At 37.9% G+C, this 25,829-nt stretch overlaps 1 protein-coding gene across 1 annotated transcript in view; it reads left to right on the top strand.

The window, feature by feature from the left end:
* ANKRD31 (ankyrin repeat domain 31) overlaps nt 1-25,829 on the top strand; it is a 327,325-nt gene that overhangs the window by 134,940 nt on the left and 166,556 nt on the right. The window contains 1 exon segment of the mRNA XM_074282287.1: nt 20,012-20,085. Coding sequence (XP_074138388.1) covers nt 20,012-20,085 — 74 coding nt within the window.

Below are 25,829 nucleotides of genomic sequence, written 5' to 3'. Positions count from 1 at the left end.
TGATTAATGACGTTTGAACTTCTGAATAGTATTAAAACAATTCTTCCCTCATTAAAATGCATTAGTATGTGCTCATTAGGAAGAAGCATTTCAAATAATGTGGTACAGCTGTTGATTGCTTAAAAACAGTGACAGCATGAAAAATAATCAGGATCATGTATAACTTTAATGAGGAAAGGATGGATCCAAGTCAGAAGCAAAGTTATAAATAATATCAGATCCTTTCTTGACATCAATTGTGTCATCAATGAGTGTCTATGATGCCTGGATGTACCTTTGCCATGATGTAGAACATAGAGAAGTTATCCACTTGGGGCAGCTAAGTGGTGCAGTGGATATAGCACCAGCCCTGGAATCAGGAGGACACTTAACACTTTTTAACTCTGTGATCCTGGGCAAGTCACTTAAGCCCAATTGCCTCACAAAAAAATAAAAAATTATTCACTCTCCACTTTTCTCCTATGTCATGATTGCCTGCCAGCTGGCATCTCTACTCTTAGGGGTTCTCCAGTACCCATTTTTGCTTTGTTCATTTGCTTTATGCACCTTTATGAAGGGGAGAAGAGGGAAGGAATATCTTTATATAAATATTAACAGATTTTTGTTGTATTCTGATTATTTGCTAACAATGAGTAGACTATGGAATGGAGGGGAGGAGAGTTAACAGGAAACCTAAAGCTGCTCAGACTTCTATGAACCTTTATTAAATGACTGTACAAAATAGGGAGTTTGCTTCTTAAATAATACAAAGCTCTCCATAAGTTTATTATGTCTTCTCCTCACCCAAGAATTCTTAGGAAAGGATGAATGATCATTTTGGTATAGGGGTGATATGTATATTGAGGGTGGAGGAAGAGTTCAGGTCCAGATTGGACTAGATATTTTATGTTCATAATAATTCTGAAACTATGGAATTCTTGGATTTAGAGCCCAGATACTGATCTATGTATACTGTATTTACAACAAGATCAACAAATATAAATTCTAATCATAGTCACTTTGATGAGAAAGTTCAGATTGTATGGCAGGCAGCTTATCATATACAACTATGATGACAAATTTGGGCAGGTACCTATAACTGAATGTTGACATTCTATATGTTATGAAATGTTATATGACTTTTAAAAATAATATTCTCTTTCTGCCTTAGGCTGATCTTGAAAGTCAGACATTTGAATATAATTATTAAAATACACATTTAATTATTATGTCTCATTCTGATGATTTGGTAAAAAGAATTTTGAAGAGGGATAGTTCTGGCAGAAATAGTGGCCTCTTTTGGGGGGATATTTTGTATGTGGTACAAAATGGTACAAAAACCATTACTTTGATGAATGTTTTCAGAAAAGAAGGGGTAAAGTGTTGTGGGTCCACTGTTCAAAAGACAACAAATAATATTCAAATTAGCAATGTGGCTTTCAGTAATAGCACTGAAATACAAAATAGGGGTATTAAATGTTTCCATTGGAACAACAGATTAAACTGTTCAGATAATTAGCTATGGTTCTAAGATTATCACTCAAAATACTTTCCAAAACCTAAAGTTTTGTTCAGGGCCTAAATCAATGCAGTCTGTTAGAAAGAGGTAGTCAAAGAGAAATGGTCTCTTTCTAGTGATCCATCTAAAATTATCTGATAAATCATTAACATGGCTGTGTGATCATATGTAACAAAGAGCAATTCTTGATGCATTTAAAAAAATTCATCAAACTTCTATCTCTTCTTGCCTTTTGTGAAGGTGCCAGTAGGGAATTATGGAATTTCAGGAGAAATTTAGTGGGTTTGAATCAATCAGGAAATAAAGGGGGTCCTAGATAGAGTTTTGCATAGTTATATTTTCACCAAAAAATGGACAATGTGCCATTATATTAAAAATTTTCAATTATGTCTCATGTTGTAGTCATGCATATAATAAAATCCCAAAAGGGGAATTTTTATTTTTGTAAAGATGTCATAGAATTATGGGCAACTAGGTGGTTCAGTGGGCCTAGAATGAGGAAGACGTGAGTTTAAATCTGGTTTCAGATACTTCCTAGATGGGTGAGTGTATGCAAGTCACTTAACCATGTTTGCCTCAGTTTCCTCATGAAATATGATCTAAAAAAGGAAATGGCAAATACCCTCAATATCTTTGCTAAGAAAACTCTAAATGGAATTATAAAGTCAAACATCATTGAACAACAACATGGAATTCTGCATCCATTTCATACATGCATCCATTCATCATGTCATTTAAAGTAAATGCTACTTGGATGCCTACATCATTATAAAAATCTGTTCTGATCCCATTTAAGCAGCAAACAGGAATCAACCCCAGAAAACTCCACAGCACATGAAAGCAATAGTAGGACTCTCTCCTTTTCTAATATCTGGATGGTAATATTTTCTTTTCTACTATGGCCTGGCTCATAGTCATTTTCCAAAAATTATAGGTTCCATCACAAGTTGGAACCATTTTATAATAGGATACGAGAAAGAACACCTATCTTGTTTAATTTTGGCTAGCTTTTTACTTGATAGAAGCTCCCTACACCATTGAAATCTATCAATGCAGATCAGCACTTGCTTTCCAATTTTTAATCTTGAGATAGTTACCTGGGGATACTGTGAGGGTAAGGGATTTCTTTATAGTCAAATAGCAAATATGTCTCAAGAAACTGGACTTATATCCAGGTCTTCTTGACTCTTTGAGATCAGCTCTCAGTATGCATTGCCCCTGCTGCTTCAACCATGCTAAAACTTTTTTTTCTCTTCCCTTCTTTCCAAAGACATCTAATAAACACCTACTGGATAAAAAATGCTGTGCAAAAGCCCTGGAAGAAAGTTTATTAAGATAATAAAATTTGTTAAAATATGTCTACATGAAATTTATGATTTTAGATATTATATATAAGAAGACAAGCAAGAAATAGCTTTTCTTTGCATGCTTTTGACAATCCAGTAATATGGCTTTAAAAGAAAAAGAATCCTTGAATCCTCATAAAATTCTGATGGTAGTTAACAGTGCTTAGTAACTATGTTCAAATATATTATAAGTTTTTTGTTGATAAAGATGCCCAATATCAAAATTATTGTAAGATTCTGTACCCAGGAGACTTGCATTTCCACTTAAAAGTTTTTTCTTACAGTCTTCTGATCCAGAGCTAAATTATGAATAATAACAATAGCTTATAATGTACCATCTAGTAGGGACATCTTGCAAGCATCCCCGGGAAAAGGACATTATAATTAAGAACTAGACATGTCTAGACATCTGATTTTCATTTACTGAATGCAAAGTGTTTTTGCAATCATTCTCTGCTGATTTTATGGACTACATTATAAGATATCTCTTTAGTAGTTTATAAGATAACCACAGGTGGCTCGAGCAATTCTCTGGAGGATGTTCATTACCAAATATTACTGGCATAATATGATAATTTCTTACATTTGTATAGCACTTAAAACTTTTCAATATACTTCTAACATCTATGATTTTCCCTTCTTATAAAATTAAGCTTTAATTATAATTGCTATTCAGATAAAGACATACATCAGTCTACAACTGTAATTAGTCCATATAAAAATGAATTATATTGCAATCTTAGGTTTCTGAATAAATACTATAATAATAAATAATAATGTACACATCTGCTCAGAGAAATTCTACTCATTTGGAAGTTATTAAATGGTGGTCAAATATATCCAGGTTTTTCAGAATAAACCAGCAATATTTCTATAAAAATATTTTCCTGCTCCTTTGAGAATGTGATGATTCTTTTGGAAACTATAGTTTAGAATCTGTTGTATCAATAATGTTAATAACAAATAACTGTATATGGTGTTTTACAGGTGAAAAAGATTAGCTTCCTAAATGGCTCTTTCTGTCAAATCTAGAATCTTAGAGAATGGGACTAATGAATAACAATGATAAAGGGCAATCAACAGATCCCAAAGGAAAAAATATATTGGAATGAGGACATACTTCTCCCACATAGTCCAGATTGTGATCAAAAATAGTAAAACCAGGAATACTTCCAGATTAAACAAAAATTTAATGAAATACAAATTCCAAAATGGAAAGCAGGAAGGGAAAAATGGAGTTCACAGGTAAAATTCCAAGGTCAGAATTTATAGTAGTCTTGAGGGTGACAGCAAAGGGGAATAATTCTTGCCTCTGTAGCTTAATATTTGTATGATCTTAATCAAATCACTTAACTCTTCTAGGCTTCAGTTCCTCATTTATAAAAGGAGGAATTTGAAATAGATGCCCTTGTATCCCTTCTAGCTCTAAATCCTCATCCTAAAATTTTCATTTGTGAGTTATTCATTGTGTCATGCTACTTCTCAACCATGATATAATAGCATTTTTTTCTTTTTCACTTGCTCTCTTCCACCAACATTTACTAAACACTTACTGTGTACAGAATACTGTGCAAAGTATTGAGAGATACAAAGTTTATATAAGATATGGATTGTTTTCCTTCATCGAGTTTATGATTATATTTCTGTATTAGAGGACATATTTAAATTACTATATTCAAATCTCTATTATCATCACTTTATAACTGTGTATGTATATCTTCTTTATTAGTGGATCATAAATAATTTGCTACTTACAGGAATGATCTAAATTGAAATCAGAGCAAGGATGAATAGAAGAATCAGGAATAGGCAGGCTCAGCAATGATAGGGTATCTAGTAAAGTGAAAGAAGTAAGCTATCTTGGTCAGAAGACCATCAAAATGGCTAAATCTTGTATGTTATGGACAAGAAACAGTGCAAATCTGAATACTAGGTAGAATCCCAGATAAGATGAAATAAATTATCAAGACTGACCATAGCAACACATTCTAGCAAATCTTGAAATGGCGAGTTTATGAATTACTGTGCAAACAAAAAAATTGAAAGACAGAACCTGACATTCATCACAGCTACATTGCTTTCTATTCATTACTTTCCTTTATTTGGATCTGGTTGTATGCTTCTGAAATTGGTCTTGGTGGATTATTACTACTTCTGCCCTGGTGATGTATGTCAGCTATCAAGGATCAGGTGTACTAATGTGTGATGGAGAGAGTGTTTAGGGCTCTTTAATTGTAGAGCAGCTCTAAATCCTCACTCTTAATAGGAACTAGAACTACAGGGGAGAGATGGAAGGTTGGATGAATCCTTTCTGCCAATTGTTTTCTGGAAATTCCTGGAGTCACAAACCTGGTTAATAAGTAAATGTGGCTGACCAAAATAATGATAGCTACCAATTGCATAGTACTTTAATGTTTGCATGGGTTACTTCATTTGATCCTCAGGGCTATTATTCTGCCCATTTTGAGATATGAAAATGAAATAGAGATTAGTTAACTTTTCCAAAATCACACAGCTATTGAGTGTCTGAGACAGGATTTGAATTTAGGTCTGACACCAAGTCCAGTGTTCTTTTCACTATACCACCTACAATCTTCTGACATTTGATTCATCATAACATCATATGTGTGGCACAAACTTCTCTGTCTCAACAGTGCGAAAAATTCCCTGTTTGACTCTGTGGGGAGGAAGGTATGGCTTAAATCTGGTATGGGCTTACAGTTGCATACAGCAAATGTCTTCCAGATAATTCTTCCAATGACAGAAGTTTTACCGAGTCCTACTGAATGGCATATTACATTATACACCATCAGACAATAAATTCCTGGCTGTACTAGGAAAGAAAAGGAGAAGAAAAATGTTATATAAAGATTCAATACCTTTAACATGCTTTTCTAATTCAGAACCCGGGGGGCTGGATCCCTTAGGTTATAGGTTCAGACTAACTGATTGCTGTAACTACTACCAGAAAGGAGACACAGAATTCCAGGAATAGTCATTGTTAAGTGTCAGGAAATGAATTTTTAGTGGCTTGAATTCCTCAAAACTTTAACTCCACAATGCCAGATGGGGGTAAAAGCTAGTTTTATTTTGAAGGGTAGAGACAGTAGAGTACAGGGAAAACTGTAAAGATTAATTGGTTCCAGGCTGGGTAAAAGAGGTATCTCTACTTGCTTTCATCAAAATGTCAAAAGGGCTAATCCACGGATGGTTGGTTCCATGTCTGAGTCACAACAGGGGCCTAGGTGACACGAGTGGCCCGAACCAGTATATTCCAAACAGAATACATTCTCTCTCACCCCTGTCTTTCATTAAATTCCCAGTGGGAAGCCTGAGTAAATGAGTACATATTGTTTCTTCTGATTGAATATCAGTTCCTTGAAAGTTCATTTACTGTCTTTGTGTCCCCAAATCCTAATACAACCCCTGCTATGTATTAGGCCTTGAAAAAATGCTTTTTGATCTCAAATTCAACATATCCAAAAAAGAGCTCTTTATTCCTCCAAAACTCTTTATAAACAAAAATTCCCTAATTTTTATTGAGGCTACTTCCCTTGCATCATTTTATGTTTTGCAAACATCATGTCATCCTTAACTCCTCACTCTCCCACAATTCAAATATCAATTGAATTCTCCCTCCACAGTATCTTTTGTACTTATCCCCTTCTTTCTATCCTAGTTCAGGTCCTCATCACTTTTCCTTTAGATTTTTAGAGCAATAGTCCCTGGTATTCCTGTGTCTAGTCTTTTCTCTCCATCCATTTTCCACACAATTTGAATTTCAGCTCTCTTACTAACTTGTGATTTTGGGAAAGTCAGTTTATCCCTCTGATCCTATTTCCTCATCATAAAAAAGGAAGGGGTTGGACTAGATGATTTCCAAGGTCTCCTATAGTCTTAAAACTGTATTCTTTCTGGTCAGAGTCTTCAAAATCATAATCTCTAAGGTCACTTGGACGTTTGAATTCCAATATTGTTATCTAGATGTTATACCAACTTAAACCAATATTCAGTAGAGTTGGCAATTGTATTATGTTATAGTCTTTTAAAGTCATAGGACCACTCAGGATGAACATACAATAAAGAAAGCAGTAGGTGTAGAGGATGACTTATTTGTTCTGATATTCTTTTATGATAGAGGAGTTCTAGCTATGTCCTCCACTCTGTTTCAATGTGTGGGTATTGCCATGGGGTACAAGTACCCCACTCCCTCATCTACACTGGCACTATTGTGAATTAAGTGCTACTAGACTTGTTCTCATGTAAAATTATTCCATACCCTAGCCCAAATTAACCATGCAAATTCTCTTTGCTAACAGATCTGGAGTAATAAATAAATTAGACTGGATCTGAAAGAAATAAAGTAGGAGACTAGGAAGAGTTTTAATAAAGAAGAAAAAAATACATGTGAATATGAAGTAGTGAGACTAATTTCCAGAAAAAGTCTATGTATCACTACTTTAATAGTCAACCTTGTCCAAAGAACAACTTATCTTTGGGATGCTGAGTCTCACTGACTAATCTTCTGGGTCTCACACTAATCTCCTGGGAAGGATGTACAATCAATCAATTGATGGATCAATTTAGTAACTATGCAGGAAAGGATGGTTAAAATTCCATGGATTGATAATTTTTGAATATATAAGTACAATTTGGCTTAAATTCTAATGTATAATGCTGGAAAGATTCTTCAGTGTTTTCATTTCATTATTCTTATTCTCTTTCCTAAATTTCTAAAAATTTCACGTGTCCTATCACTCTAAGAGATAACCCCCCCAAACCCCACTCATCTTCATTTTGGCATTACAGAAAATTACTTAAAAAGTTGGAGAGAAAGAATATAGAGGATTGTAAGGGCCCTTTAAATGGGCGGACACAGCGCAACAGGAGATTGAGTGGCCTGGAAGTAATCTCTGTGGATATTAGGACTGCCCTGTGGGTGGGATCTTGGCCATACTGAGATAGCTTCGTAATGGGTGACGACTCTCTCAATGATTGGCTGTGTGTGTGACCTCATAGGCCCTTTATAAGCCCATTGCAGACAGCAGTCGAGCTCTTTAACCTGGCACTCTTTAACCTGGCTCCCTAGCCTGGGGTAGCTGAGCCAAGTGGATGGATAGCCCAGAGAGGTAAGGAGTTTGGTAGAGAACACGTGGGTCTTCAGACCAGGTGTTCACTAGGGAACTGACAAGTCAGGGCATCAAGTCAGGGCATTATGTGAGTAGGTATAATAAAGGCTTTTAAGATTACACGTGGCTGTTCTTGAGCACGCTACTGGTTATTAAACTATAGATTCAAAAAATCATGGCCAGAGACCTATGAAGGCCTCAGAGGAGGCGAGCCGGGTAGAGTTGACACATGGTCAAAGGTTGGGCCTGTTGGGCCTAGGACAGACTAATAATTGTCTGCCAGGAGGGCATGTTACAGAGGATAAAAGAACCCAGGATGTATAGACACCATGCTTCTGTTTATCATTCATTTGATGTTTCAGAACCATTGACTTTTAAGTAGATTTTTATAAAGAATACAATATTCCCTATCAATTTTCATTATAAAAATGTTGTCATACAAAAAAAAATTCTTCCAAAAGACTGGCTAGAAAACTTGTTGAAAAAAGTAACTGTGGGAAACCATCAAGAAGTCACCACCTTCAGAGAAAAGTCATGGAGTTACTGGAAAATACCTGAGGCTTATTTACTCTCTTACCTTTTGTCTCTTTTGTACTCTTGCTTCTCCTAGGGCTAGCAAGTTCTCCAATTAAAAAACACAATATGCCAGTGACAATGGCACCAAACTCTGAGAAAGAAAGATCTAATGCCTCAGACACTAGTGTGTGATCCTAGACAAGTCACTTAATGTTTCAGTGCCCTAGTTTCCATATATGTAAAAGGTTAGATTCAAAGTCCTTTTAGAGTTTCTTCTAGCTCTAAAATCTATGATCTTAATTCTTGACTTCCTGCTTTTCTAATCTAAACTTCTGCTCTAGATGAAAATCTTTCCTCTGATCTGTCCCTTAATTTTACCTCCAAGCTTTTAATTTCTCCACTCCTTTCCCACCTCGGACCATCCTTTCCACTGTTTCCTTTAGAATTTTGCTTTGGTCTACTCCTTTGCCATTCCTTCTTTCTCCTGCTGCTTTTTGAAACCTGGTTTTCCCCTGAAGATACTACATCCATTATCATCTTCTATGATGGAATACAGCTTCTAGAGGAGAGAGCAATGATTTTAAGGACCCCTGATCTTGGAGTGTTTCTGCTCTAACAATCTGTCAGTGATTCTAAATCTTCTGGCCTTAGAATCTGTGATCCTGAGGCCCTCTGATCTAAGAAAACTATTGTTCTGTCAATGATTGTAAAACTCTTCTGGCCTAGCAATGTAATAATGTTTCTTCCCTTAAACTTTAGGGGAGATGTATTAGTGATCCTGAGACTCTCTTACTTCTGTTCTAACAATCTTGTCTGTCAATGATTTTTTTTTTTCTATAATTTTTTTTTTTTTTTTTTTTTTTTTTTTTTTTGAGGCTGGGGTTAAGTGACTTGCCCAGGGTCACAGAGCTAGGAAGTGTTAAGTGTCTGAGACCAGATTTGAACTCGGGTCCTCCTGAATTCAAGGCTGGTGCTCTATCCACTGCGCCACCTAGCTGCCCCTGTCTGTCAATGATTTTAAGTCTTCTGGGTTTTAAGATGGCTATCACTGCGGCTCCACAATAACCAAATCCCTGAGACCACTTGCATATCAATGACATGAAGAAATAGATTAAGGTGTCTCCTTTCTCCAGGTTCCTTGCTAAATTCTCCTGCATTTTAGCCCACTTCAATTGGCATTACAATTACAATAAAGCTTTGCCCCTTAACTTGGATATGGGTTCAAGACTGCAAATCCTTTTCAGATATCTTGTGACACTGGTCTGTGACTCCAAACTTTGGGGCTTCCTTTCCCAACCTCAACTTTTGTTGGCTTGGTACAGGGAGAGTCTGGCCTCCCCGGCTTGATTCCCTCCTTGTCAAAGTAAGTCTCCTATTTTTTTTTTTTCTCTCAGACCTATAGCCAGGACACCCAAGCCACTGGGAGAAGGCTTGTCTGGGTCATCATGAGCTCCACACTCAGCAAGTTTTCCTTGATGAGGGGACACCCAGACTTGGAAATTCTTGCAATTTTTAGCAAAGTTCCTAGGGAACTTTTGCCATCTTTTCACCTTCTCTGGGATACGAGAAGAGACAAAGTGCTGTAGGATGGCTTTTGGCAAAGATAGGACAGTCCTCTTTCATGTCATTTTTTCTGTGTCTGTGTCTCTGTGCAAAATGTCTATGTCATGTTTGTTCTGTGAGCTAGATTTTGTTACATAGAAAAATTTAAAATGCAACCAGCAAGAAAAAAGTTTCTATGCTATAGTTAGAATGCTGGGAAGATTTCTTAAAAAAAACCTAACTTTTTTTCCTGTGGACTTCAGCTTTGGCCAAGCTGGGGCTACACAAAAAAATTAGCTAATTAAAATTAAAATAATATCTTAGTAGATCCTCAAAGTTTTAAAAGTAATGATTAAGAAATTTGGCAATTATTCATTTTAAGATGGCAAGAAAAATTCCTGAAACATTGGGGGTAATTCTAGGAAATTACTCCACTTTGAAAGAAAAGAAAAAGAAAAAAACAAATTAGGTAAATAGTCACCTTTGGCTAACCTTTCCTTGACTCCTATCTTGTACAGAGTCCCCTTTCTGTTCCTTTGGGAAAGCCCCAGAAGAGGCCCTCTCCACTTCCCCAGTGGTCCTGAGTATATCTCAGTTGTGGGGATTGCTAACAAGATCAATATAGCCCAAGTTCCTCCATTTGTTAACTCTTCTTATCTCAGCTCAGATTAAGAAAAAAGAATGCTGAGGAACCATAGAGAAAATCAAATTCTGCTTCATCTGTAGAAATAGGGGAAGCAGCAAAACGGTGGGAACCCCACACAACCTTGCCCAAATACCTCCCCAACCCAGTTTTGGGGGAGTGGAAATGGAATGAGGCTAAGGCCCAAACGCCAGCATTCCCTGAGCCTGGCAGCTGAAACACCATCAGAGGGAGATCCTGCATCAATCACCCCAGCTTTCAGCAGGTTCTGTCCAAGAACTGCCTGGGAAGAATTTGGGTATCCCTGGCAGCACCCAGCATGGCAGTGTGAGGTGAGAAAGCCAGTCAGCCTCTGCATTTGGTAAGACCACCATTCTCTGTTTCAGTTATGAATATGTATTAGCTATGTAATTTGTGGCAAATTATTTTATCTCTGTCCAGTTTTCTGATTTGTAAAGAGAAATAATAGTAGTTGTTGTGAAGACTACATGATCGCAAAAGTGCTTAGCATAAAACGTGCTATATGAATGTTAACTGCTTTATTGTATATAATTGCTTCATATTTGGTAACTGGATTTTTTCGATGCACCCAACAGATAAATGATTTCTATGTGTGTGTAAAGTAATTTGGAAATATGTTTATGATAGTAAAAGCAATTTTAAAGGAGCTCTAACTAAAAACCACTAAAGAGATATGTGAATTGTAATCTATTTACACTAATGTTAACAGAAGAGTTTGGGAGCTTAAGGAAAACAGAAAAGCAGTTTGCTATGTAAAAACTCTGGCTACAAACAGCCTGCTTTTGAGTTATCTAGAGTTAGACTTCTGAGGCCCTTCTCAGTAAAAACTGGCACCTTAACCCTTTTCTTGGCTCACAAAAGAGAATGATTTGCTTAAACTGGAAAATAACCAAATGGCAATTCAATTTGTCTAGAACATTTAATAAAACTCTAGGGAATCTCATTACCTAAAGTTAAATCTTTACTTTCCTGAACTGTTATAGGTGGATGTCTCATCTGGGCAAGAGCTGGGAGTACAACTTTAGCCCTCTGCTCAAGGTCAGAGCCTTCTGACTCAGTTTCCTAGTTTTGTTTCTTGATTTCCCACTTGATTATTCCTGAATCTGGCTATCATGTGGAATTATTACTGCATGACCACTTGTCAAACAAATCTAACTAAGGATGTTTTATCTTGTCATGTATGTGCACTTAGGCTGAGGCCTGAAGGACCTGTTTTAATGCTATGTCCCTTGCATTTCCCCCTTATAACAAATTTCTAAAATCAGAGCAAATGGCCAGTAGAAGCCATGAGCCCAATATAAGTATCCCAGGGGGCACAATGGTTTTCTATCTTAGATATCAAAGATGCTTTCTTTTGTATACCATTGCATAAAGATTCATAATTCTTTTTTCCCCTTAAGAAGCAAATCCAGGGGAATGTACTCCCCATTGGTGAATGTACTCCCCATTGGTGAACATGGGCAGCATTAATTAGATGATATCTTGATCTGCAGCCCCATCTGAGACTTCTCTGGCTGTAGCCATACAACCCCTCCCTAACTTCTAGCCCCCCTTCCCCACCCAGGGCTATGAAATTTCTTTGTCTAAAAGCTCTCATAACCTATCCATCTGTTAAGACCCCGAAAGCTAAACCAATCTCTTGTCCCAGCCTTAGCCCTACCTAAAGCCTTTTATATTGAACATTGGTAGAAGGCGGGGTCAGGCCTTAGGTGTCTCAACTTGGTGTCTGGGACCCTATCCCAGACCCCTTGCTTATTTCTCAAAGAAACAGTGTCTTTAGGGCAAACCCCCTGCCTTAGAACAGTGGCTGCCATGGCCCTAGAAGGAAGCCTCTAAATTCACTCCAAGGAATCCCCACCAGGTAAAAAGCATTTTTGCCCTCACAGAGTTTTAGAATTGGGAAAAAGATACCAGAAGGGGAATTCACTTCAGGCCAAGGGAAACAAGCTTGCAGATTCAGCTGCTGCCTGTTTGCCTCTGACCACGGCACCTTTAATTCCCTAACTCCCCAACTCCTACACTCTCTTATGCTCCCAGGAACAAGCCTTTCCTCTGGGCTGTTTCAAATGCCCTCAGGCCAGCTTCTAACCCCAAAGGCTAGCTAGTGGGAACTTCTTTCTGTCTTGCCCAGCTCTTTGCAGACCTCACTGGATCAACCTTCACTTCTCAAATAACTCAAAAGGCAGCTGAGACACAAGATTACTTATCATCTCCACCCTGTCTGGGGGTCTCAGTCTTCTGGGAAAGTGAAGAAAATGAATCACACACTCAAGACAGTCCTTACCAAACTGTGCCTGCAGACTCAAGAGAATTGGGTAAATAATCTGCCTTTAGGATGGACCATAAAAGGTCATTCTGACTACTCCAACTTCAGTCAAACTCGAAGGTTTCCCCAATTGAACTCATGTTTCTAGAATTAAAAGTGCTACTCCTGTTACTTCTTCTCTCTCAGACTTTCCTGAATATTCCTGTGATCACATACAGGACCCGAAACTACCTTTCTGCAGGACTCCTGGAAACAGTGGAAACATACTGGATAGAGAAGGGTGAAATTGCCTGTGTCCTTCTCTCCCTCACTCTAGATTTCTTTCTTTCTTTCTTGTTATTTTCCACTTTTTCCAGTATATCTTTAACAATACTGAGGATGAGGCCTTTGCTCCTAGTGTTTTCTCTTCAGCTCTGTCGGTCATTCTGTGGTCCCCACCAGTGGGGAATTAACTCTTTACTCTTTAATCAGGCTAGGGAACCCTGTGGGCAATGGGGGCATTCAAGATTGTTGAGTGTACCCTCAGCATCCTCAAGGCAGCCCATAGATAGAGCCTGATGCATTATTTTCAAAGGCCCTTTTCCCCAGGGGAATAACTTTAACATGACTATCCTGTTTTCTTACCAGAAAGGATCTCTTACCCACATATCTCAACATTTATACCATAAGTAAAGTAATTATCACTGTGACCCATAATGGCCTCACCCCAGCAACCTGTATTAGCTGTGCAGGTGGGTCAAGGGCTAGCTGTACCTATGACTATGGGCCATCCCTAGAAATAACTGTAGGTTATCCATTCCAAAATTATTCTGGCAAACTCACTCATAATGCTTCTACACACTCTTCCTGTGAACTAACATTCCTATTGGTAGACTTGTTTCCTCCAGACTCCAAGCTGTGAACTTCCAACTATTTGTTCACCCTGAATATCATCAGTAACCAATTCTGACACTCAGCACCCTTCTGAATGCTGCTGTACCATCTTCAAGTCTGGTGCCTCCCCCTCCTCAGTCTGGACTGCACTAGGGACAGCTCTACACTCCTTATCAGCTTGAAGCAGCTCCAGAAGATGAGATCTCAGTTCCTTTATCCCAAATGAATTTGGGGTACAAACTACTGGAATATAGCCTCTAGGGGAGATAGCAATAATTTTAAAGTCCTCTGACCTTAGAGTGCTTCTGCTCTAACAATCTGTCAGTGATTCTAAATCTCCTGGCTTTGGAATCTGTGATCTTGAGGCCCTCTGATCTAAGAATGCTATTGTTCTATCAATAATTATAAAAGTCTATTGGTCTAGGGATATAATAATATATCTTCCCTTAAACTTTAGGGAAGATATATTAGTAATCCTGAGAGACTCTATTGTTCTGACAATCTTGTCTGTCAATGATTCTAATGTCTTCTGGCTTTAGGATAGTCCTAAATCTGCTGATCAGTAACAACCAAATTCCTGAGACTATTCCTCACTTCTACTTTTAGATCACAAAATTAGCATATCAGTGACATGAAGAACTGGATTAAGGTGTCTCCTTTCTCCAGGTTCCTTGCTAAATTCTTCTGCATTTTACCCCACTTCAATTGGCTTTGCCCCTTGACTTGGATATGGGTTCAAGCCTGCAAATTCTTTTGAGACACCTCATGACACTGATCTGAGACCCCCAACCTTTTGGGGTCCCTCCCCAACCTCCACACTCTCCACTGCTAGCCACTACTTTTTTCATACTCCTTTCAAAGAATCAGGAAGAGAAGGAGTTTGCATCTTCCTTGCTCCCCACAAACACTTCTAGGTCTGCCACCTTCACTCAATAACTTCTCAGCACTTTTTCTGGATTCTTGTAGCTTTGATCTAAACTTCCTAAGCAGTATGGGATTGCCTGTCATCTAGGGGAGGGGGTGGAGGGAGGGAGGGGAAAATTTGGAAAAGAAGTGAGTACAAGGGATAATGTTGTAAAAAAAAATTACCCATGCTTATGTACTGTCAAAAAAATTATAATTAAAATTAATAATTTTTTTTTAAAATTTCCTAAGCATTTTATCTTCTTCAAAAATTTTAGCTGCTGGCCAACAGTCAACTTTTCTTGGTCTATTTCCATCATCCTTCCTGACTTCAGTTCTCATGTTCTTAAGAAACTCCCTTGTTTCTCAAATTCTTAAACTTCATCCCTATATTCTACATTTGCCTTTTACTTCTGCTATCCACAGGGATGATCATATCCTATCAATGGTCCTCAATCTTTTTAAATAGGGACCAGTTCATTGTCCCTCAGACTGTGGGAAGGCGGGACTATAATAAAAACAAAAGCTCACACTCTGTCTCTGCCCCTCCGCCCATTTGCCATAACCCAGGGGCCGCCGCATAAACATCCTCATTAGCAGCATCCGGCTGTGGGGCCGTAGTTTGAGAACCCCTTCTCCTAGATATCACTAAAATCCACACAACTTGAAATCTAAAATTAGCTCCTCTGATCATGACTTCTCCCTCACCCTTCATTTCATGACCTATCATTTTTAATTCCTCACTACCCTTCCCATCTCTTATCTATAATCTCTTTCTGGCTATCTGACCGTTTCCAGACTGAAGATAGGGAGATGAGAGGAAAGACCCATTATTTCCCCTTCCACTTTTAAGTTTTTCCCTTATATAGAATCTAAATCTGATATTGGGCAATGCCCACCTCCTTCCCTCTTGAATTTAACGATTTTAGTTAAATCTTGAGTCAACAAAGATAGATTTTTTGGGAATATTTGAAGCACTTCTGTATTATGGATATGTACAAATGAAATTACATTTTTAAAAAAAGCTTAGTTGAAAGTTTCTCCTAGGTTGTTGAAATATTTTCACAGTCAGAATTATTGGGCTTTAGGTGACTAGAAATACTGAACGACAGAGAAGCACAGAAAGCTGGAAGGAATTCTGTCTGTTCTGGTTTGACAATTATTTGAATGAGAAGACCCCCCCCCCAACATCTCCTACAATTGCTGCCCCACAAGGTTCGTCCATTTTTGCCTGGCTTCCGGCTGTTCCATGAACAAGCCATTTCACCTCCCAGCCCCAGGCCTTCTTTCTCCCTGTCGCCTCTGCCTGCAATGTTCTTCTCCTCCACTGCTGCTAGTGAATGTGGGACTGCTCTTAAGTCCTAACTAAAACCCCACCTTCTGCAAGAAACCTTTCCCAGCCCCTGTAAGCCCAGTGCTTTTCTCTGTTAATCCCTCTATTTTTCCTGCACATAACTTGCTCTGTACATATTTATTTGCACGTTTTCTTCCCTGTGACCATAAACTCCTTGAGGGCAGGGCTGCCTTTTGCTGCTTAGTAGCCTTGGGACAGAGTCTGGTACATGTAAAATGCTGGATAAATGTTTGCAGAGTTTAGTTTAAAGTGGGCAATCAGCATCTTCCAAAAGGTCTCCACGGAAGGGGAGGGAAGCACAGGAAGGAGAAGGGGCGCAGTCTCTCCCCAGCGCTCTTTAAAATGAGTTCGTTTTTCCTTTCCTGGCTCTGACTCCGGGCAACGCCCTTCACTGCTCCCTCCTAGTCTCATGCTGGGGAGCAACAAGACCTAAGAAGCCCCTTCCCGAGACGGCCTCAAGCACTCGAAGGCAGCTCTCCATCTCCTGCTCTCAGGCCCCTTCACTGCTCTCCAGGAATCTTCCAGTCTCTTAAGTACTGAGTTATACCCCAAAGCGTAGGAAAGGCGCGGGCTCCAAAGTGGGCGAGGATTGGGTGAAGAGCCCCGCCCCGCCTCTTCACTTCCGGATCTCTGTGCAGTCTCTCGTTTCTACCAGAGTTCTGCACAAGAACGACCTTTCGACCTCGCGTCTTCCCACGTGCTTCTACCTCTCCCCCACCCCCACCCCCACCCCAGTCCTTGTTCAAGTGGAGCCTTAGCGAGTGCCCCCTTTCCCTTGCCCCATCCTCTTCTTTACAGGGAGCAGACTTGCACGCACGCTCTGTCTCGAGCACTTGTCCCGCCTCTTCCCGGCCGCCCCTTTCCTCCACTTGAGGAGCAGAAGGGTGAGCGCGCGCCTTTTTCCCGCCCGCGCCTCATTCTAGAAAGCTGAGGAGTGGGTGGGTTCTGTCTGTCCCAGGGCCTCGGCGAGGCGCGCGCGCTCGCCACGCCCCTCTCCTCCGGCCCCGCCCCAGCTCTCCTCCCCAGAGCTCAGTCCCGGGGCGCTAGAAGGTTGCCCTCCGAGCTGTCTTTCGCTGAGAGACCCGAAGGGCAGAAAGAGGGAAAAGGGAGGTATTACTGAGGCGGGCATGGAGGAAGAGTCGGCGCGGGGGTTAGACTGGGACAGTGATGAGACGGTGGTGGAGGGCTCTGTGACCGAGAGCGAGCAGGAGGATGAGGAGCTGCCCCTGAAAAGGTGACGGCCCAGGCGGTGCTCGCCCGCCCCCGTCATCCAGGGGCCTAGGCTTGCTCTGGGCACGGACGCCCTCCCGGGGCCCTCGGCGACGTTCGAGGCCCGGGCCGCGAGCGCGCCGCGGCCTCCCCAGCGCCTCGGGGTGCGGGCAGGCGCCACAGGCGGAGGAGCTGCTCCCCTGCAGAGCCGCCTCTCGTGTGGGGGGGGCGCCTAGCGGGTGTCCTGTGGACGCTCAGTGGCCTGGTCATCCCTTCAAAGCAATGCCTTATGGAGGAGGGCACTTTCTCCGCAGCTAGAGTCGGGGCGTTGCACCCTGGTAGCAGACGTCCACAGTTTGCTATCAAAGGATGCTAGGACTCCTTTGCTTCAGGCACTTTACTGGAGGAAGGGGGTTAGGGTCTGGCGCGTGCAGAGCGCACATCTAGAGCATCAACATCATCATCATCATAGCATTTATAGTTCTCCTTAAGGCTTGCAAACTGCTTTATGAATATTACCTCACAAAGCCCTAAGAGATAGGGGCTGTAGTAGGTAATGTCATATAGTCCCCATGTTACAGATGAAAAAACAGATAGGCAGACAAGGGAGTTGCTCAGGGTTACACCACTAGCTAATGTCTGAGAGCAGATAATCCCAGACTAGGAATGGGTGGTAAAAAGGCTAAACCAGTTAAACCAGATTTCGGAAAGACGACAATTTAGAGAATTAGTGGTAAAGAATGGACGTTAATTGTCACAACCCAAGATTTAAAAAAAAAAAAAAAAAGTCTTCCATTATGGAATAAAAATTCTAAGATATTTATCTAAAAATACAGAGGGTTTATAAATTGCCAACCTGCCAATAATGAATCTCTCTGAATTCAAACGACCTAGGATTGTTGTTTTTTTTTTAATGTCTTCTAACTTGCTAGAACCCTTCCAGATTTTGTGTAATATTCTGCCAGTAATTCTAGTTCTAAATTATTTTATGTGAGTTCTAGAGTGCTTAGCTTTCCCCAGATGCCGCTGTTATCTGAAAGCAGTTATTAGTGGTCAAAAACTTTTTATTGCAACTGACTATAGCACAAGGGCAGGTACCGTTGCATGCTCAATAATTATGAATTTTTAGTGTTAGTTTATAAGGTTAAAAAAAGGGGAAAATTCTTTTGTCATAAGACTTGACTATTTGCCAACCTTGTTCCCTAAAAATGTAAGAGATTGAGAGGTGCTGAAAGAAAACATGATTTAACAGATCCTCATTGTAACAGCTCATTAGAACAGGGGTTTGCATATATATTTTGCCTAATCATATTTCCTAAAGCAGAGGCACATAAAGGAAACATCTGCTACAATAGATAATTCTATATTGTAGAGTTAATCTGTAACCCGAGACCTTTATATAAAGAGATTTGCAGTATCCATACATGTATAGCTTATAAAAATCTTCTGCAAACCTTATATATACATTTAAAGGAAATGAGAAATATGGAACATAGTTTGCAAAATATAAAAAGCCTTGGAATTAATAATCAAAATAAATCAATTAGATGAAGTAGCCTTGGGGGCAGTGAGGGAGAAGTCAAACTGAAGGATTTTGTACTAAAATGCTAACTGTAAACTATTTTTAGAATTATTACACTAAAAGAAATGTTTTTTTCCCTTAGTTACACATTTTCATTAATTCCAATCTTACTATACTATACCATAGTATGAGAACTATGATGCTATTGTGATTTTGATGAGATTAAATTTTTTTTAATGTATTTTTTTTCACAAATAAATGGAAGTGGTCATATTCAAATGATGGGTCCTTTACACTCCTACCCCTCAAGAAAAATTATCCCTGCTTAATGGAACATACAGCTACTAAGTACCATTTCTCTAATCATTGTATCACCCTTTTGCTTCAGTATGGGCTTTACCTCACTTAAAGAAATAAAAGGAGTGTATTTAAGTGGCAGGAAATAAAGGACAATTTAAAAAATGTGATACTGAGAAAATCAGTATAATTTTATGGTGTGTAGATTTTTTTCCTTTATAACACTTTTGAACTTTATAACTCATCTTAGAAAAATATCTTACATAAAAATGGTTCACTAGAACATTTCTAAGTCTTTACAAGAAGAAAAAAATAGAATTTAAAAAAACAAGATGGGAGTTAATATTAAATGGACTTTGACAAAATATGCACCTGGAGTTTTTAATCCTAAAATTTCTCCCCAAAATGCCTGTGCTATTGAGAAATTTGAAGAAAAAAAACAAAAAACAGTAACACATTCTTTGAAAGAATGTTCTTCTCTCTTTCCCAGAGGTAGACATATTTTGTCTTATCTTTTTAAAATTAGTAGAATAGCAACAGATTAAAAAAAAATTATCTCATTCTCCTATCTAATACCTTATACATGTCTAATAAGAGAGGTGTATATATATATATATATTTTTTTTTTTTCCCCTGAGACTGGGGTTAAGTGACTTGCCCAGGGTCACACAGCTAGGAAGTATTAAGTGTCTGAGACTCTTGGGTCCTCTGAAAGGTATATATTTCCAAAAAATGTTTCAGAAATGGAAATCCTTATACCAACAATTATGAATCTTGTGGTTGTAGATAAAATGAAAAATGTTAATTGGAATAGTAGATTTTGTTTACTATATTGTTTTCTTTTGAACCTAAGAAAAGTAGAATAATTTGTGTCTTTTGTGTTGATTGAAAGGTTATTTTTTGCTCAAGATACATCTTTTAAATCTGATCCCAGTTTTCACTCTGATCTCAGAGGAGTGTATGGAGGTAAGAAAGATTCTTTTAGTGGGTAGAACCTTTTATTCTTATGGGTACTTTAAAAAGTTTTTTAATTTGCTATAACTTTAGTTTTCTTACAGGCTTTTACAATTGACCCAGAGAAAAAGTTGTTCCATTGCTTTTCTGTAAGGTCATATAAGGTCAACAGGCACTCCAGATCAACCCATATTCTACCTGTTTTTACAGTGGAGAACATTTTTAATATATAGCCTCCATTTCCTTGGCTGAATTAAAGGTCCATGGGAATGCCCTGGATGGGGAAAAAACCTACTACTATCTATACTCACTGTGCACTGAAGTTAACTTTAAAAAGTACTACAATTCAACTTGCTACAGTTGATACAATTCAACTTGTTGACTAATGAAATGGGGAAGAGGGAGATTTCAAAAAGATGCATTTTTTTTTCCTAGTAGCTGGTTAAATTATAGGCAGCTTCCAGATTAAGATTTCTTTCTTTGACTTTTGACATATGGAGATTTTAAGGGTGTGGAAAAAAACTTTGTTTAAACACTTGTTTTTGTCTCTCTTTGTCTCTGCTTTCTAATCTCTTCTCTCTACATTTAAATCCTGTCTGGTCCTTGATGGACAGGATTATTTAAATATGATGGAGTACCATAGTATACCTGAGCAGGGTAGCAGTCCTAAAGCTCCCATTTATAAGTTCTGTGACCTCATATACTTCAACAAACATTTGTTTATTATATATGGGAGGGCACTACTCAGTGCTGAGGACACAGATAAAAACTTAGGAAACAATCCCTACTCTCAATCTACATTCAAGTGGGGGGATGCACCATAGGCACATATAAATAAATATGAAGTATGTTCAAATTATTCAAAGTAATTTCAATAACAAAAGAGTGCTAATATCTGGGGAGGAGGAAGGTGGTGACAATTTGGTTGTTAATCGAAAATAAAGTTAAGAAGGCAGAAGTGAAGAAGGATTGCATTTAAAGACGGGGATCTGTCTATATAAAGAAAAAGCTAACAGACCAGTTTCATTGGAAGATGGAGTATGTCTAAAAAGAAATAAAATGAAATAAAATAAAATATGAATGATAGGATTTAAAATTGGGGTAGGAAGCAGTAATACTGAAGGCATATACTAAGGTTGTGAATAAGGGTAGCTGAAAGGATGGTTGTATCAACAGAAATAGGGAAGTTTCAAGGAAGGGTGAATTTTAGGGAATGTTTCTATTTTGAACATGTTGAATTTGATGTGTTCAGGAGGAAATTGATAAAAACCTTAATTCCTTTATTTTTATAGTGGAATTGATAATACCTGTCCCATTTACCTTATAAAGTTGTTGTAAGGAGTAAAATGATATATGTAAAAAGAATTTTATAAAATTTGAATTTTTAATAGTTTTATAGTTAAAGACTAGGGTAAACCAAGCGGGGTAAACTTCAAAGGTTCCAGACCACTAAATAGATAGTTTTAGCAGCCCATCTTTAGTCTCTTTTTACCATCTGGCAAGATGCAAAAAAGTACAATTTACCCTGCAGCCTTGATTGTTTGCCATTGACTATTGAACCCTCATATAACAACATTCTAGAAATTATTTTTTTAGAAATTTATTATAAATTGGTTTTTAGTTTGTTTTTTTTTTTTAAATAAAATTTTAGGGCTTGGATGACTAGTTACCTTAGTTAAAATATAATTTTGATAACTATAAGGTCATGGACATAGTTTCTGTGAATATGTTAGCATAGTTCTATTCTGTGGCCTCTCTTAATCCCAACCAGCTCTCTAAAAAAATGTATAGAGCTGCTTTAAAAAAAAAAAAAAAAGGAATTCTTAGTGGGAGAATAAAGTAATATTGACAGACATAATCGATGTCCACAACTGGAAAACCAATTTAAAATATTCATCTTAGTGGTGGTAAATCAGTAGCATTTTAGCATCCTCTCTATAAAGTGAATTATTGAAGAAATTGCTTTGAAATATCCCTTCCCATAATGATAACATAAAGTTAAATTGTAGTACTGAGCCCCTTTGCACCAGTCTTGAAGCAGGATTTACCTCCTCCCAGGAAAGGGTGCTGTTACTGGGAACTGCTAATTACCAACCTTCATTTGTCTCCTCTCTTTTTGGAAGATCTCTGAATAGTAATTAGCCTTTAGTAATATGTAATAGTAATAGCCTTTAGTAATATGGATAATGTGTCTCAATTACCCTATAGGAAGATGGGAAATAGAATGACAACTAGAGAGCTACAGTGACTTTCTCTACCCTCAAAAGGTTTGATTAGATGGGCTAATGCTAGAAGAAGGAAATGGTAAAAGTTATAGATTAACTAAAGCAAATTCTTATTTGAATAGAATTGGAGAGAGCTGAATGTTTGAAGAGTAGCAAAGCTGAGGAAGAAAGAGCAAAAAGTTCCCAAGATGCTCACTGAAAGCTGAGAACCACAAAAATAACATGAATTACCTGTGACAACATTGGAGCTACTCTAGTCTGAAGACTCTTTGTATGTCTTTGAGGAGTTTAAAATGAGATAAACAGTTTCTCTTATCCATTTCAGTTCCTAGGTTTGAGGGCAAAGTTATAATATAATATAAGCATTAGGAAAGAAGAAAATCTATACACAACACTTAAATTTCTAATGAGATTTATTCAAAGATATTCTGTACAGCTGAATGAATCAAAAGGACTGGAGATGAAAGAGGGTTAGTGCAGCTCTCCAGATTAGGGTAGTTGTGTAGAAGTTTTCAATGTGACTTCCCATCTTTTGGGAGGGATAACATCCCTAGGTTAGGGATAACCCCCTATTTCTGGGAGTTCTAAGACAATGATAGATATTTTGAATATTGTAATTGGTTGAAAGTGATTGAACATCATGGTATTAGACTATCCTCTTTTTCCTGATTTGAGGTGGACTAAGGAGAGATATGTGAAGGACCTTTTCTGTTATTTCAGGTGCTATGAGATTGTTTGAGCCAAGATAGAAATTTTACCTATACAAGTATAATTGGGAAGATGAAAAAATCCTTCTTGGCTCTTTTTAGGGATGAAAACAAAAGTAAGAAACAATTAAAGCTACTTAGAATTAAGGTATAATAGGTGATTGGTTTGGGCATGAGTATTTTCAGGGAGTTCTACTAATAAATTGCCTTTCAACAATTAGGATACCTTTAGATTATTCTCTCAAGTGAGTATTAAAATTCTGAAGTTCAAAAAATGAATACTATTTTAGATTCTACAGAGGAGGGGAAAACAAACTTCCAGTACACAAAAATACTGACATGGAGTAATAGACCTTATATATGAATATAGTTATGAATAAATTTGTTTATGCTTTTATATATTTTGTAATAAGAAGTATTAATTCATTTTCATTGCTCAGAAAAAAATGGCAATTAAAAATTGTAAGAAGCAAATATGTCTTAATATATATAAACATCATAATATATATCATCATAATATATATTATAAGATGGGTTCTAGAAACTACCAAATAAACACTATATAAAATGGTTCATGATGGAAGGGAAGAAGAATGTAATTCCCTGTTCCCCACCAACTCAGTGGATATAGTCACAAAAATAGTCATCCACGATGCAAATATTATGAGATATTACCAACTTTGATTGAAGTTAGAAAGGAACATCTTGATTGGCTAAGAAAAGTATAGTTACTTTTGTGAGACTTAACTGTTAAGCCAAGAGGACTTCAGGAAATTCTAGACTTACAGCAATTTTGGAAAGAAATTTGTGTGGTTGGGGAGGAGAGATTTTTTTGTTGTTGTTATATTTTTTTCCCCAAGACACTATGGCATCAAGTAGCTGAGAAAGAGATACTTCTAACAGATGCAGGATGGAAAAGATTGCAGGCCAAAAGAATTTGCTGCATTCAATGAGAAGTATATAAAATAGCACTGAGGTGACACAGCACACATGCCAGAAGAATGATAGCTCTTAGCAAAAGCATTTACTAATAAGGTGGCATACCAAGAGCAGTAGAGGAATTAAAAAGGCATTCTTCCCATACCCCTGAGGCAGGAGAGGGATACAGCAGAGAAACAGAAATACTGGACAGACATGAATTCAGTGATCCAAAGGATGAAGCAGCTTCAAAGAATAAGATTTTTCACAAGACTTGTGGAGAAGAGCCAGTTCTAGGAACCCAGCCTGAGCCTTCTAAATGAAGAGAGAAAGGAAAAGACTTTTAGATCCCAAAGTACCAGAAACTAATATTTGCCTTTTCCATGCATGTAATCTATAAAATTATTTTATTGTCATTGTATTTTGAGTCTGATCCCACTTTTTTCAGTATTTTTGTGGAGAAGTACACCTCAGTTTATTGCCATATTTTTGCCATCTTGCCATGCCATCTTAGTAAATGCTTTTGCTAAGAGTATGTTTATTGGCATTGTTATTCATTAGAAGCAGACTGGTAGGGGGATATGAACTATGGGTTATTCTAAGAATTTGAAGGAGCAGCTACCCTCTTGGAACCCAACCCTAGAGTGTATATGGAAGTTGGGAGAGTACCTGGGAGGGTACTAATACTAATCATAATTTAAAGGACCCTCCTTGCAGTTTGATGACGGTCTACTTGGTGGGGGTGATCTCTTGATTCTCTATGGACTCAGGATCAATTCCTTTCTGTGTCCTTTATTTTATAAATAAAAAAATTCTATGTTTAAAGATTTATCATTCTGAATGCTTCTAAGGGGTACTAGTGACCACTCTTGAGGAAGAGGTAGGAAGCTTTTGAAACAGTTCATCTGAGAAATAATGAGGGCTACATTAGAGGTAGGGAGAACTGTATGTGAGTAGGAAGAGGGGAAGAATGTGAGAAATAATAAAATAGTTTCATGTTACAGATAACTGGAGAAATAATGACACATTTATATCCTATTTTATGGACTTAGAGAATCCTTCTCATAATAGTTCTGTGAAGTAGGTAATATAAATAATCTTATCCCTATTTTTCAAGTGATAGAATTAAGACTTGGAGAAAGGTTAAGTGATTTGCCCAAGATCACTCAGATCCTAAGAGGATAGGCTATCAAATCCAGCACTTCCCTGACAAGGTCTAGAGCTCCTTCTATAACATCTTTTTATGAATATAATTGTTCAAGTATTGATCACAGGAAAAATGAATGAATGAGAAAAGCATTTATTAAGTGCTATGTGTTAAGCATACTTTGTGACAGGGCTACAATTTTTTTTTTTTTTTAAAAAGGCAAGACATTCCTGGTCTTCAAGGACCTTACATTCTAACAAGGCAGGTCAATACAATATAGAAGCATGGTGACAAGAGAAGAGTATTTTGGTCACAGAAGTCAAATGCATGGATGGTAATTGGAATCATTTAGCAAATAATTGAAACATTCATTATAGGAATGGCAGTGCTGCTTTGATTATCATTCCCTGAGCTAGATATAGAAGAGAAAGGGGGAGGCACAGTTTGTCCCTGATGAAAAGACTAAAGAGTAGTAATGATAATAGTTATAATTTGTGTCATGTTTTAATGCTTATAAATGCTTTATTAATATTACCAAATTTGATCCTCCTAACCCTGAAAGATAGGTGCTATTATCCTCATTTTACAGCTGAGGAATCTGACATAGATAGAGATTTGTCCATTGTCACTTTGTCATTACATATTATAATTTAATCACATGAATTTTTTCTTTTCCCTTGACTTCTTGACCTCACTCTATGCCTTTGAGTAGCACTTGATTTCAAAGGGCTCAACCAGAATCATTTAAGAGCTTAGCAG

This window comes from Sminthopsis crassicaudata, chromosome 1 (genome assembly GCF_048593235.1).
Source record: "Sminthopsis crassicaudata isolate SCR6 chromosome 1, ASM4859323v1, whole genome shotgun sequence".
NCBI classification, from domain to species: domain Eukaryota; kingdom Metazoa; phylum Chordata; class Mammalia; order Dasyuromorphia; family Dasyuridae; genus Sminthopsis; species Sminthopsis crassicaudata.
The sequence above is the reverse complement of the archived record's forward strand: the minus strand, read 5'-3'. Positions and strand labels throughout refer to the sequence as shown.